Source organism: Dendrobates tinctorius, unplaced genomic scaffold (assembly GCF_039654945.1).
Source record: "Dendrobates tinctorius isolate UK_male_01 unplaced genomic scaffold, ASM3965494v1 ptg000051l, whole genome shotgun sequence".
Taxonomy (NCBI): Eukaryota; Metazoa; Chordata; class Amphibia; order Anura; family Dendrobatidae; genus Dendrobates; species Dendrobates tinctorius.
Window position 1 is genome coordinate 7972501 of NW_027361719.1, and position 13864 is coordinate 7986364.

A 13864-nucleotide genomic window follows, 5' to 3' on the forward strand; every position below is an offset into this window, starting at 1 on the left:
AGATATATGGCACAAAAATACTTAACAAATAACATTTCCCACATGTCTACTTTACATCAGCACAATTTTGTAACCAAAATTTTTTTTTTCTTTTTTTAGGAAGTTATAAGGGTTAAAAGTTGACCAGCGATTTCTCATTTTTACAACAAAATTTACTAAACCATTTTTTTTTTTTAGGGACCACATCACATTTGAAGTCACATTGAGGGGTCAATATGACAGAAAATGCCCAAAAGTGACACCATTCTAAAAACTGCACCCCTCAAGGTGCTCAAAACCACATTCAAGAAGTTTATTAACCCTTTTACGTGCTTCACAGGAAGCAATGTGGAAGGTTAAAAATAACTTAACTTTTTTTTTACAAACATTTTATGTCAGAACCAAAAAGAAAAAATGAGCCACAAATTTTGAATACGCCGATACCCCATATGTGGGGGTAAACCACACACCCCTAACCCTAATTCCAACCCCAATTCTAACCCTAATGTAAAAATGAAAATAAATATATTTTCTTTATTTCATTATATTTCCCTAACTAAGGGGGTGATAAAGGTGGGGGGGGGGGTTATTTACTATTTTTGTTATTTTGATCACTGTGATAGGGTTTGACAGTGATCAAAATGTACGTTGAATGAATGAATGGAATCGGCCAGCGGTTTCGGCGGGTGCACTGCGCATTCGTCTAGCCATTTTCTTCCCGGAAGAAGATGGTGGCGCCCACCGGAGGATGCAGGAGGGCCCGAGGTCCACCGGGAGGTACCAGGGGGGAATCAGGGACCCCATTTCTCTCTCCTCTGATGTGCGATCACATCAGAAGAGAGAGAAAGTAAATGCAAAATCGCTGCTTTTTGGGGTTTTTTGCGGTCGCCGTTATACGGTTAATAGCAGCGATCGCAAAAGCGGGGTCGGTAAAAACCGACCCGAATCATGTTCTCTGGGGTCTTTGCTACCCCCGGCAGCCGAGACTCCAGAGAATTTCTGACTTTGGGGGGGCGCTATACACTTTTTCCACAGTGCCATTAATTAACGGCACTGTGGTTTAAGTACACTCAACTACCGCCGTTAATAGGCATATCGGCGGTCGTTAAGGGGTTAATAGAAGCAGTTTTTATACATTGTAAGTCAAGTAAACTATAGTAGCTGCTTTATTTTTGTCCTTCAAATGTGATACAGTGGGGAAAACAAGTATTTGATACACTGCCGATTTTGCAGTGAAGTTTTGAACTTTTTCCATCCACGAAGAATGGACAGGTCTGTAATTTTTCTCATAGTTACACATCAACTGTGAGACAGAATCTAAAAAAAAAAACAGAAAATCACATTGTATGATTTTTACATAACTAATTTGCATTTTATTGCATGAAATACGTATTTTAGACAATAGAAAAACAGAACGTAATATTTCGTACAGAAACCTTTGTTTGCAATTAGAGAGGTCACACGGTTCCTGTAGTTCTTGACCAAGTTTGCACACACTGCAGCAGGGATTTTGGCCCATTCCTCCATACAGATTTTCTCCAGATCTTTCAGGCTTCGGGGCTGGCGCTGGGCAACATTGAGTTTCGGCTCCCTCCAAACATTTTCTATTGGGTTCAGGTCTGGAGACTGGCTAGGCTATTCCAGGACCTTGAAATGCTTCTTACGTAGCCACTCCTTAGTAGCCCTGGCTGTGTTTCGGGTTATTGTCATGCTAAAAGACCCAGCCACGACCCATCTTCAGTACTCTTACTGAGGAAAGGATGCTGTTGGCCAAAATCTTGCAATACATGACCCCAACCATACTCTCTTCAATACGATGCAGTTGTCTTGTCCCCTTGGCAGAAAAGCACCCCTAAAGTATGATGTTTCCATGCGTCACGGGTGGGATGGTGTTCTTGGGATTGTGCTCATACTACTTCCTCTACTCAAATGCGAGTGGAGTTGACAACAAAAAGTTCTATTTTGGTTTCATCTGACCACATGACCTTCTCCCATGCCTCCTCTGGATCATCCAGATGGTCATTGGCAAACTTCAAACGGGCCTGGACATGTGCTGGTGTGAGTAGAGGGACCTTGCATGCCCTGCATGATTGTAATTTTTGACAGCATAGAGTGTTACTACTGGTAATGTTTGAGATTGTGGTCCCAGCTCTCTTCAGGTCATTGACCTGGTCCTCCCGTGTAGTCCTGTGCTCATTCCTGACCTTTCTCAGAATCATCCTTCCCTACGAGGTGAGATCTTGCATGGAGCCCCAGACCGAGGAAGATTGAGTCATATTGTGTTTCTTCCATTGTGTAATTACACCAACAGTTGTTGCCTTCTCACCAAGCTGATTGCCTAGCCCATCCCAGCCTTGTGCAGGCCTACAATTTTGTCACTGGTGTCCTTGGCGAGCTCTTTGGTCTTGGCAATGGTGTAGAGTTTTTGTAGTGTGATTGATTGTGTGGACAGGTGTCTTTTATACAGGTGAGTGCAGAGTGAGAGGGCTTTTTAAAGAAAAACTAACAGGCCTGTGAGAGCCAGAATTCTTGCTGGTTGGTAGGTGATCAAATACTTATTTTATGCAATAAAAAGCAGTTAAATTATTTAAAAATCTTACAATGTGATTTCTTTTTTTTTTTTCTTCTTAAGAGTCTCACAGTTGAAGTATACCTAAGATAAAAATTACAGATCCCTCCAATCTTTGTAGGTGGGAAAACATGCAAAATTGGCAATGTATTTCCCCACGGGTTTGACGCTGCATAAATACTCACAGAATTTCCTGAACGAGGGAACGTACCCATAAAGCCGCCAGAGAATTTTTGCGACTTTTTTTTTTTCCCCCAATGAAAATCAATGAAACCAAAGTCAACCACCTTTGACCTGTAGCTATGTCTGAAGGAGGAAAAATGAAGCATACTCTGAGAAGAATACCCGGGCCTACAGTGAAGCATGGCAGTGGCTCAGTTATGCATTCAGTGGAGCATGGGGGTAGCTCAGTGATGCTCCGAGGGCAGCATTGCTTCGACTGGCACTGACTGATTTTTATGCATTCTAGCCAAATGTGTGTTGGAGTACCCCTTTCTCTGTTGCATCTCCAACAAAGGGGAGAGATAGAACTGTTCATTCTATTTAGGATGTCTGGAGTTCTATACCATCTTGAAATGATTTTATAGTTGAGTTCTTGAAATTTCAAAGAAGCTAGCCAATGAGTATTTTTAACCCCTTACCTACAATTGACGTAATATTCCGTCCATGTGACCATGGACCTAATTACCATGGACGGAATATTACATCATCGCGATCAGCGGCGCCCACATGGTGAGCGCCGCTGATCGCGGCAGAGTGTCAGCTAATTATCATAGCTGACACCCGGCACAATGTGTCAGGGGCGGTCACGGACCGCCGCCGACACGTTAACCCCTTGCACACCGCGATCAAATACGATCGCGGTGTACCGGGGGTTAAAGGGAAGCATCGGCAGGGAGGGGGCTCCCTCCTTGCTTCCCTGAGCCCCCCAAGGCAGCGCAATGTGCAGCGCTGCTGCGGAGGGCTCCTTTCCTGCAGGTCCCCAGATCCAATATGGCGACGGGGACCTCCGGGGGCCTGCAGGAAGCTGGCTTCCTCAGTGCCTGCAAAGCGCAGGCATGAGGAAGCCTGTGCAGTGCCTGTGACAGATCGCTGATCTGTCACAGTGATCTGTGATGTGACAGATCAGCGATCTGTCACAGGACAGTTATGTCCCCCCTGGGACATTGTAATAAAGTAAAAAAAAAAAAAAAAGTGTAAAAATAATTTAAAAAAAAAACGCTAAATAAATAAAAAAGAAAAAAAAAAATATTCCCCAATAAATTCATTTTTTGGAAATAAAAAAAAAAACAATAAAAGTACACATTTGGTATCGCCGAGTCTGTAACGACCCGCCCTATAAAACTGTTCCAATAGTTAACCCCTTAAGCGAACCCCTTAAAAAATAAAAATAAAAAACGAAGCAAAAAATAATGATTTATTATCATACCGCCGAACAAAAAGTGCAATAACGTGCGATCAAAAAGACGCATATAAATATCCATGGTACCGCTGAAAACGTCATCTTGTCCCACAAAAAACGAGCTGCCATACAGCATCATCAGCGAAAAAATAAAAACGTTATAGCTCGCAGAATAAAGTGATGCAAAAATAATTATTTTTTATATAAAATTGTTTTCATTGCATAAAAGCGCCAAAACACAAAAAAACGACCTAAATGAGGTATCGCTGTAACCGTACTGACCCGAAGAATAAAACCGCCTTATAAATTTTACCGCACCCGGAACGGCGTAAACGCACCCCCCAAAAGAAATTCATGAAACGCTGGTTTTTGTTCATTCTGCGTCCCAAAAACTAAATAAAAAGTGATCAAAAAATGTCACATGCCCGAACATGATACAAATAAAAGTGTCAACTCGTCCCGCAAAAAATAAGACCTCACATGACTCGGTGGGTCAAAATATGGAAAAATTATTGCATCACCACATATTGAGAGCTAAAACTATTTTTACAATAAAAAGCGTCTTTTAGCGTGCGACAGCTGCCAAACATAAAAACCGCCATAAATAGTAAATCAAACCCCCCGTAATCACCCCCTTAGTTAGGGAAAAATAATATAATTAAAAAAATGTATTTATTTCCATTTTCCCGTTAGGGTTAGAATTGGGGGTTTCCACTATTTGCACACATCAGGTGCTCTCCAAACGCAACATGGCGTCTGATCTCAATTCCAGCCAATTCTGCGTTGAAAAAGTCAAATGGTGCTCCTTCCCTTCCAAGCTCTGCCATGTACCCAAACAGTGTTTTACCCCTCATATGGGGTATCAGCCTACTCAGGACAATTTGCAAAACAACTTTTGGGGTCCTATTTCTCCCGTTGCCCTTAGGAAAATAAAAATTTTGGGGCAAAAATATCATTTTTGTGGAAAAAATTTTTTTTGTTATTTTCACGCCTGGGCGTTATAAACTTCTGTGAAGCACTTGGGGGTTCAAAGTTCTCACCACACATCTAGATAAGTTCCTTGGGGGGTCTAGTTTCCAAAATGGGGTCATTTGTGGGGGGTTTCCACTGTTTTGGTACATCAGGGGCTTTCCAAACGCGACATGGTGTCCGATCTCAATTCCAGCCAAAAAAGTCAAATGGCGCTGCTTGCCTTCCGAGCTCTGCCACGTGCCCAAATAGTCATTTACACCCACATATGGGGTATCGGCGTACTCAGGACAAATTGCACAATAACTTTTAGGGTCCTGTTACCCTTGGGGAAATAAAAATTGGGGGTGAAAAGATCATTTTGTGGAAAAAATGATTTTTTTAATTGTACCTCTGTACATTATAAACTTCTGTGAAGCCCTTGTGGGTTCAAAGTTCTCACCACATATCTAGATAAGTTCCTTAGGGGGTCTAGTTTCAAAAATGGGGTCACTTGTGGGGGGTTTCCACTGTTTAGGTACATCAGGGGCTCTCCAAACGCGACATGGCGTCCGATCAGAATTCCAGCCAATTTTGCATTGAAAAAGTCAAACGGCGTTCCTTCCCTTCTGAGCTCTGCCATGCGCCGAAACAGTGGTTCCCCCCCACATATCAAGGATCAGCGTGCTCAGGACAAATTGCACAATCATTTTTGCAGTCCAATTTCTCCTGTTACACTTGGTAAAATAAAAAAAATGAACCTGAAGTAATTTTTTTTTGTGAAAAAAAGTTAAATGTTAATTTTTTTTAAATATTCAAAAAATTCCTGTGACGCACCTGAAGGGTTAATAAACTAATTGAATGTGGTTTTAAGCACCTTAAGGGGTGCAGTTTTTAGAATGGTGTCACTTTTGGGTATTTTCTATCATATAGACCCCTCAAAGTGGCTTCAAATGTGATGTGGTCCGTAAAAATAAAATGGTGTTGCAAAAATGAGAGATCGCTGGTCAACTTTTAACCCTTATATCTTACTAACAAATAAAAATTTTGGTTCCAAAATTGTGCTGATGTAAAGTAAACATGTGGCAAATGTTACTTATTAACTTTTTTGTGTGCCATATCTCTGTGATTTAAGGGCATAAAAATTCAAAGTTGGAAAATTGCGGAATTTTCAAAATTTTCGCCAAATTTCTGTTTTTCTCACAAATAAACGCAAGTTATATGAATGAAATTTTACCACTAACATGAAGTACAATATGTCACGAGAAAACAATGTCAGAATCACCGGGATCCATAGAAGCGTTTCAGAGTTATTACCTCATAAAGGGACAGTGGTCAGAATTGTAAAAATTGGCCCGGTAGTTAACGTGCAAACCACCCTTGGTAGTTAAGGGGTTAAACATTGTGTGTATTTCCTCTGTGTGGAATTTTGTGTTATGCTCTAATTCCCATTTTTTTACAAAGTCTGGAATATCGTTTTTTGGGGGTTAAATATTTGATTTTGGCTATTATTTTTCCATTGTCTTTTGTGTTTCTGAAAAGTTTAAGGATTGCTAGTGAAGTGGAAATGTCTGGGAGGTTTAAGTTTGGTTACCTCTTGCAGTATTTGGATTTTGGCGTCATCTAAGCAAAGGTTTTTAAATTTATTTTTGTGAATGAATATTGACATTCTCCTGGTAAAATTGCTTCTGCACCGTGCGACTTTCTCACGGTTCTAGCAAGGATCTCATCGAGGTCACCGCATTTCATCCCGGCTGGAACAAAGCCTCAGTGAAGTCACCGCTAGTCACAGAGGCTGCGCTCGCAGCAGCTCATTCACCAGTGGTTCTCAGCTGGGATGGTCGCATCTTGGCACCGTCCAGATTGAAAAGTAATTATCCCCCAGACATGGATTACGGCGTGGGACTGAACGACGGAGAGGTGAAGTATATTGTTTATTTTTGGTTGATCACAGGAGAACGAGGGCTTCGTTGGAATAAGGCGAGGTTGTAAGTGGTTTAATTGAGATTATTAAAGGAATCTGTGTCATTCTTTCAATTAAAGAACTTCATTCTTGGTGTGGGTGTTTTCTTACAATGCGACTATGGGGTTAGTAATGGGGGTGTCTTATTGACGCCTCTCCATTGCTAACCTCTGGGCTTGATGTCATCGGACAATACAAAGGTGACATCAACCCCACAAATATGAACCCCACTTGCCACCGCTACAGGGCAAGTGGGAAGAGCCAGGCAAAGCGCCAAAATTGGCACATCTAATATATGTACCTTTTCTGGGCGGCTGGGGGGGGCAATATCCATGGCCCCTTACCAGCCTGAGAATACCAGCCCCCAGCTGTCTGCTTTAGCAAGGCTGGTTGTCAAAAATGGGAGGGACCCCACGCCGTTTTTTAAAAAAATTATTTAAATAAAAATACTGCTTGGGGACCCGTCTATTCTTGCTAACTAGCCTTGCTGAAGCTGAGGGTTGCAGCCTCCAGCTGTGAGTTTTGCCCTGGCTGGTTATCAAAATAGGGGGGAACCTACATAGGGGTTTTTTTTTTTTTTAATTATTTACAGCACGGTGATTCAGTGGATAGCACTGCAGCCTTGCAGCACTGGGGTCCTGGGTTTAAATCCCACCAAGGACAACATCTGCAAGGAGTTTGTATGTTCTCCCTGTGTTTGCGTGGGTTTCCTCCCACATTCTAAAAACATACCGATAGGGATTTTAGATTGAGCCCCATCGTGGACTGTGATGGTAATGTGTGCAAAAACTGTAGAGCGCTGCGGAATATGTTAGCGCTATATAAAAATAAAGATGATTATTATTACAGCACAGGAGCGGCTAATGAATACTTCCATCATCCGCTGCTGTTCTCACTGTTATTAGTGGCAGCAGGTGTCGGATGATGGGAGCAGTAGTCTTGACTTTTCTGCAACACACACGCTGCAAGAAAAGTCAGTCTGCGTATTTGCAGCGTTTTTTCACCATCCATTCAAGTCAATGGGTGACAAATGCTGAAAGAAGTGATATGCGCTGTCAAAAAAAAACCGCTGCAAAGCACAAAATCTTGATGACAAAAAAAACAATGTGTGTGCATGAGATTTCTGAAATATCATAAGCTTTGCTGTTACGGTAAAACACAGCTGAAAATTACCATAATGAAGCCCAGTGTGAACTTGCCCTTAGGAATCCCTAAATTATTAAACCGTTTTACCTCAGACCAACATGTGCTGTTATGGGGGGATTCTATTCAGGGGGTTGAATAATTCGGCGTTGCAGTAGTCGGTAATGTCGTGCTGAATTTGGAGAAGCCACTTATTAGTTGTGGTGAAGTAATTCAGTTGTTCTTGTTTCTTTCATTTGTTGCAAACAGCAGAAAGTTTGTGCCTTAACCTAATTTGCAATGTGGGGGGGGGGGGGCTGGATAATTGTAATTGCTACTTTACGTGTACAATCGGTGCCTTCCTATGAGGAGGTACTCACGTTTCTGTCTTTAACATTACTTTTACTTTTTTACTAGATGATTCAAAATTTTCCGGACGAGTCATTCTTTGTGTTGGACACGATGAAAGGTAGGGCAGCGACCTGTGTGACTGCCGTAGCCGAGCACTTGATTAGGAATGAGCTATGCATTTCCTGCCGTTTACACAACTCTTCGTATTGTAGTTCTTAGAAGGCACCTTTTTACCTTTTGCCAGTATCGGCATGAATTCCAGCGTTGATCAGATATGAACACGTGACTATAAAGCGGACTGGCCATAAACTACTGCAGTTTACACACACAGAAATACAGCATTCCAAAAAAAAATGGTTGTTGAAGTAGTGGCAGGGGCTAATATCAACTCTGTAATAAGGGTTCAGGTGTAATAGCATTGCTGTAATAGACTTCTAGTGGTCATTTTTGGAATGGCAGTACTTATTTTTCTAGTGCTGTATCTTAGGATATTGCCTGCAAGATATTCACAATCACAATTTACCAGTTTAGTTTAGCTTTTCCTGCCTTTAGTATGTCACTATTTATATGGTCATCTTAATAAAAAAAAAAAAATTGTACACAGACACATTCATTTTCTCAATCCTATTGACTTGAATAGCTGAGACAGAGCTGTATAGTACATGTAAAGAGGTTGTACTCCCTTTAACAGAGCTATGTGAATGGCCCTTATAACTTGTATCGGTAACGGCTGTATTAATGTTACCGATCAGTAAGTGACATGCTAACTGTGAGGCATAATGGCTTAAATTAAAGGTGCAAGATCTTGTGTTTGGACAGAAAGGGTTGACGTGGAAGGTTACAGAATCACACTCGGCAGGTCGGGTACCCCTTCATGGCTACTAAGGTTGATTAATTTGCTCCCTTGATTCCAAGAATGTTCCTATAAACCAATTGCTTTCCCTAATTACACGTTGCATATTACTTAGGCCTTCAATTCATCTTTACGTCTTTTGCTTTTTTCTTTCTTGTGATTTGTTACTGTTTTTTTGCACCAAGTTCTTTGTAATGGCGCACTCAAGTCATTTTCACCTCTTTGCGTAATTTTTTAAAGTAAAAAGTCACATTATCCTTTAGAATGTCGCATAGTGGTCTCCAACTGCAGAAAAATAAAATTACAGATTTTGCACTCCACTGGAGTACAATTTTTAGCAAAATATTTTCTACTATTAAAGAGCCGTTTATTCCCTGGCGCTTTCACTTGTGACGAGGGGTATACATACTAAAAACGGGTACAGTAATCTTAAACAGTAGAAGCCACTGACTGGTACAGGAGGAGAGAGGACCCTGCCCGCGAGGGCTCACAAGCTACAAGAATTGTGACATTTAAAATATTTTCCAATTATTATGCATTGCTTATATAGCGCCATTATATCCTGCAAATTATGAATTGGGGTAGAGCTAAAAGCACATTATCGAACAAAAAAATCACATTGCTATAGAGCAGTATTTCTTATTTTTGGATCTCCCAGTTTAGAATAAAAACATCACCCAAGTCGCTCCTTCCCCCTCACTAGTTACAAAAAGGATAAAGGTGGCAATAAACTTTAGATGGTTGGTTAATGGTCTGGCCCTGGAAATGTCATGCAGTGAGCCTCTGTTTCCTGGACCACTGTACAGTCATGGCCAAAAGTTTAGAGAATGACACAAATATTAATTTTTACAAAGTCTACTGCTTCATTTTTTCTAATGGCAATTTGCATATACTCCAGAATGTTATAAAGAGTGATCAGATTAACAGCAATTACTTGCAAAGTCAATATTTGCCTAGAAAATGAACTTTATCTCCCAAAACACATTTCAACATCATTGCAGCCCTGCCTTAAAAGGACCAGCTAACATCGTTTCAGTGATTGCTCCATTAACACAGGTGTGGGTGTTGATGAGGACAGGCCTGGAGATCAATCTGTCATGATTAAGTAAGAATGACACCACTGGACACTTTAAAAGGAGGCTGGTGCTTGGCATCATTGTTTCTCTTCTGTTAACCATGGTTATCTCTAAAGAAACACGTGCAGTCATCATTGCACTGCACAAAAATGGCCTAACAGGGAAGAGTATCGCAGCTAGATAGATTGCACCTCTGTCAACAATCTATCGCATCATCAAGAACTTCGAGAGAGGTTCCCTTGTTGCCAAAAAGGCTCCAGGGCGCCCAAGAAAGACCAGCAAGCGCCAGGACCGTCTCTTAAAAGTGTTTCAGCTGCGGGATCGGGCTACCAGCAGTGCAGAGCTTGCTCAGGAATGGCAGCAGGCAGGTGTGAGTGCATCTGCACGCACTGTGAGGCGGAGACTCTTGGAGCAAGGCTTGGTCTCAAGGAGGGCAGCAAAGAAGCCACTGATATTCTGCAAGAGGTACAGGGAGTGGACTGCTGAGGACTGGGGTAAAGTCATTTTCTCTGATGAATCCCCTTTTCAATTGTTTGGGACATCTGGAAAACGGCTTATTCGGAGACCAGGTGAGCGCTACCACCAGTCTTGTCTCATGCCAACTGTCAAGCATCCTGAAACCATTCATGTGTGGGGTGGCTTCTCAGCCAAGGGAATGGGCTCTCTCTCAGTCTTGCCTAAAAACACAGCCATGAATAAAGAATGGTACCAGAATGTCCTCCAAGAGCAACTTCTCCCAACCGTCCAAGTGCAGTTTGGCGATCAACAATGCCTTTTTCAACATGATGGAGCACCTTGCCATAAAGCAAAGGTGATAACTAAATGGCTCAGGGAACAAAACATAGAGATTTTGGGACCATGGCCTGGAAACTCCCCAGATCTTAATCCCATTGAGTACTTGTCGTTAATCATCAAGAGACCGGTGGACAATCAAAAACCTTCAAATTCAGACAAAATAAAAGCATTTGATTTTGCAAGAATGGACTACTTATCAGGATTTGATCCAGAAGTTGATTGAGAGCATGCCAGGGAGATTTGCTGAGGTCCTGAAGAAGGGTCAACACTGCAAATATTGACTTGCTGCATTAACTCATAATTGCAATCATATTATGAGTAACAAAAGGTTATATTGACAGAATATTTCTGTATGTGATAAAAACATCTGACAAACACACATAAAAACCAGAGGGCAGCAGATGATGCGCGTCCCTTGGATACCTGATGTGTACATTAGTTACCAGCAGATCGCTGGTCTCCCGCCTGTCACACGTAGCGATGCGTGGTGGCCAGCGGGAGACCAGCGACCAAAAAAAGTCCTGGCCTTTCCTGCAGCGATCAGCAATACCGGCAGGGGGGCCGATCGCTGATAAGTGCCCAGTGTCATTGAACTTTGACTAGTTTAAGTTGCTGTAATGCGATTGTGGCTGTGTCGGTGAAACGTTCATTCACTAGACTGTTCCTTAAATGTCCAACTACGAACCCACTTAATCTGTATGGCCACCTTGTACTCTGTCGTCATTTCTATGACAGCTGTAAATTCACATTTTAATAGGATTGACCCATTTGGTACTATTGTAGCATGTTCACTGAAAATGCCATACATGTCTGACAGATGTGGGTCTCGCATCCATCACTAGTGCAGCGCTGAATATCTTGTAGATACACCATTGGAATAGCCCTTTACCTTGCAGGCACGGTCAGAAATGCTGGGTAGGAAATTGATGTAGTCCTGGACCCCTTAAACATTATGGAAATGATTTCAGTAACACTGTAAAAGTCATCAATATGATCATGGCCACTACTGCATCGAGTTTCTGACTTTTTTCTTTTGTTACAGCAGAGACCGATACCTACCACATCATTTTAAAATAAGGTTCTGCGACAAGATCCACCTTATCCCGTCATCACTGAAGACCAAGAACCAGTCTCTCAGCGCTCTCCCGTGGGCTCACAAGACTTGAATGCACTGGAGACAAATGCATCTTCAGCGAGTCGCCACGTTACTGGCAGACCACCTGACCCTCGCTTCTTCCATATTCAGACGGTCACGCTGCTCCTGCTTGTGCAGACGCAAATCGCGTCTATTCAATGAGTCAAAGAGCTTAGCACTGCTTACATTTCTCATGGAGCGGGTTTCCTCTGCACAAGAACGAGCCGTTCTACTTGACGTGAACTTGGATGGTGTATGCACTGGCCACCCCACTGCATTGGCTGCCATCATTTTATACTTAAGAATACAAAAAGCATTTTAAGCTTGTCTTGCCGGCTGCTGGAAGATGTGGATACACTATTCTTGAAGCATATTTGTGTATGTTATTGGTTACCCCATCAAACTATACTGTCTTATGTAGATGGTTCAGGGGGTTAGTATTTTTTTATGTAGCATGTGTCTTTTTGTATGATGCTTTTTGTAACACCAGCCATCTTCCCCAGCTGTTCTTGTTTTCAAGCCCTCAGATTTCTACTTGTCTTTTATACTTTTTTTTTTTCTTTGTTTGTTTTTATGGGCTGCCACCGATGGAGATGTTTATCAGGTACACTTCTGGATACTGATCACGTATTTAAGCATTAAAATTAATCTGATCTTCATGATCAGTCCTACTAGTTGTCTTCACCCTTTACCCCTCCGATTCCTGCATGCTGCGGCTTGTCGGGATTGATGAGACTTTGGCACACGGTCAGTGACCAATCCATTGTATAGTCATTATATCACCTTGTCAGCCCCTTCTCTAAACACTGTTCATTCTGATATCATACTATTGGATCTCTGGTCTTTGTACTTTTTTTTTTTTTAAATTTCAGCCTTATTTTTGTAAACTTATTTTCTTGTTGTCTGTCATTGTTGCACATAATTTCCATAAGATTTGCTCCTCTTTCTGGAGGCATCTGTGGCGCTCTGCAAGTCTTGTGGGATGGTGAATACCTCTAATAAAAACACCTGCTGGCATTTCAACAATCCCCACATCCTTCTCTGACAAAAGGTGTCCTTTATTTCTCATGATTTCAGTGTAGAACACAATAGGTGTGAATGAGGGTGTAGAGAAATGTGTTCCTGTATTTCAAACAAATGTTCGAGCCGCTTTGTATATTTTGTGGGGGTCATTTAACGACTTACTCAACATGTCACAAGCACGGAAATGTGGTGTAACTGTGGCTTTAAGAGTGTATTAAAGGTTTATCACATGTGAGTAGGAGTAAGAAGGAAACCAATACTGTCTATTGAAGTTCATAATAAATGGATGCTTATTTTAGCCTTGGTAGCAATGATTATTTAAATTTATAGGTTTAGGATTGGCTGTCTGTGTTTGAGACTACATGGCACATGTATTCCATGCTATAAACATAACCAAAAACAAGGGCCAGCTCACCGGTCAGTGTAGGTGAATGTGTGAGTGCACATTCACACTGTGGCCATAAACAATCTAGAATTAAAAAATAAATTTTAAAAAAATGTAGATACACTGTAGTAAGTAAACAATTAGTAACACATGTTTAAAAAAAAAATAGGTTACGAAGTTGTCATATTTATGAAAAGTAGGGGAACAAAAGCACACAAGATTTTCAGATGCCCTTTTAGGTACAAGGAAAGTAAAAGGAAGGT

General features: G+C 41.5%; 1 protein-coding gene across 2 annotated transcripts in view; it reads left to right on the forward strand.

The window, feature by feature from the left end:
* The window catches only part of TFCP2 (transcription factor CP2), an 82593-nt gene extending 69079 nt beyond the window's left edge, over positions 1–13514 (forward strand). The window contains exons 14-15 of one of the 2 annotated variants that reach the window (XM_073576740.1): positions 8401–8452; positions 12104–13514. In XM_073576740.1, coding sequence (XP_073432841.1) covers positions 8401–8452; positions 12104–12135 — 84 coding nt within the window. In that variant the 3' untranslated portion in view covers positions 12136–13514. Of the gene's footprint in view, positions 1–8400; positions 8453–12100 lie in introns of both variants that reach the window. The other variant, XM_073576739.1, reaches the window with a different exon arrangement.
* Positions 13515–13864: the final 350 nt, after the last annotated feature.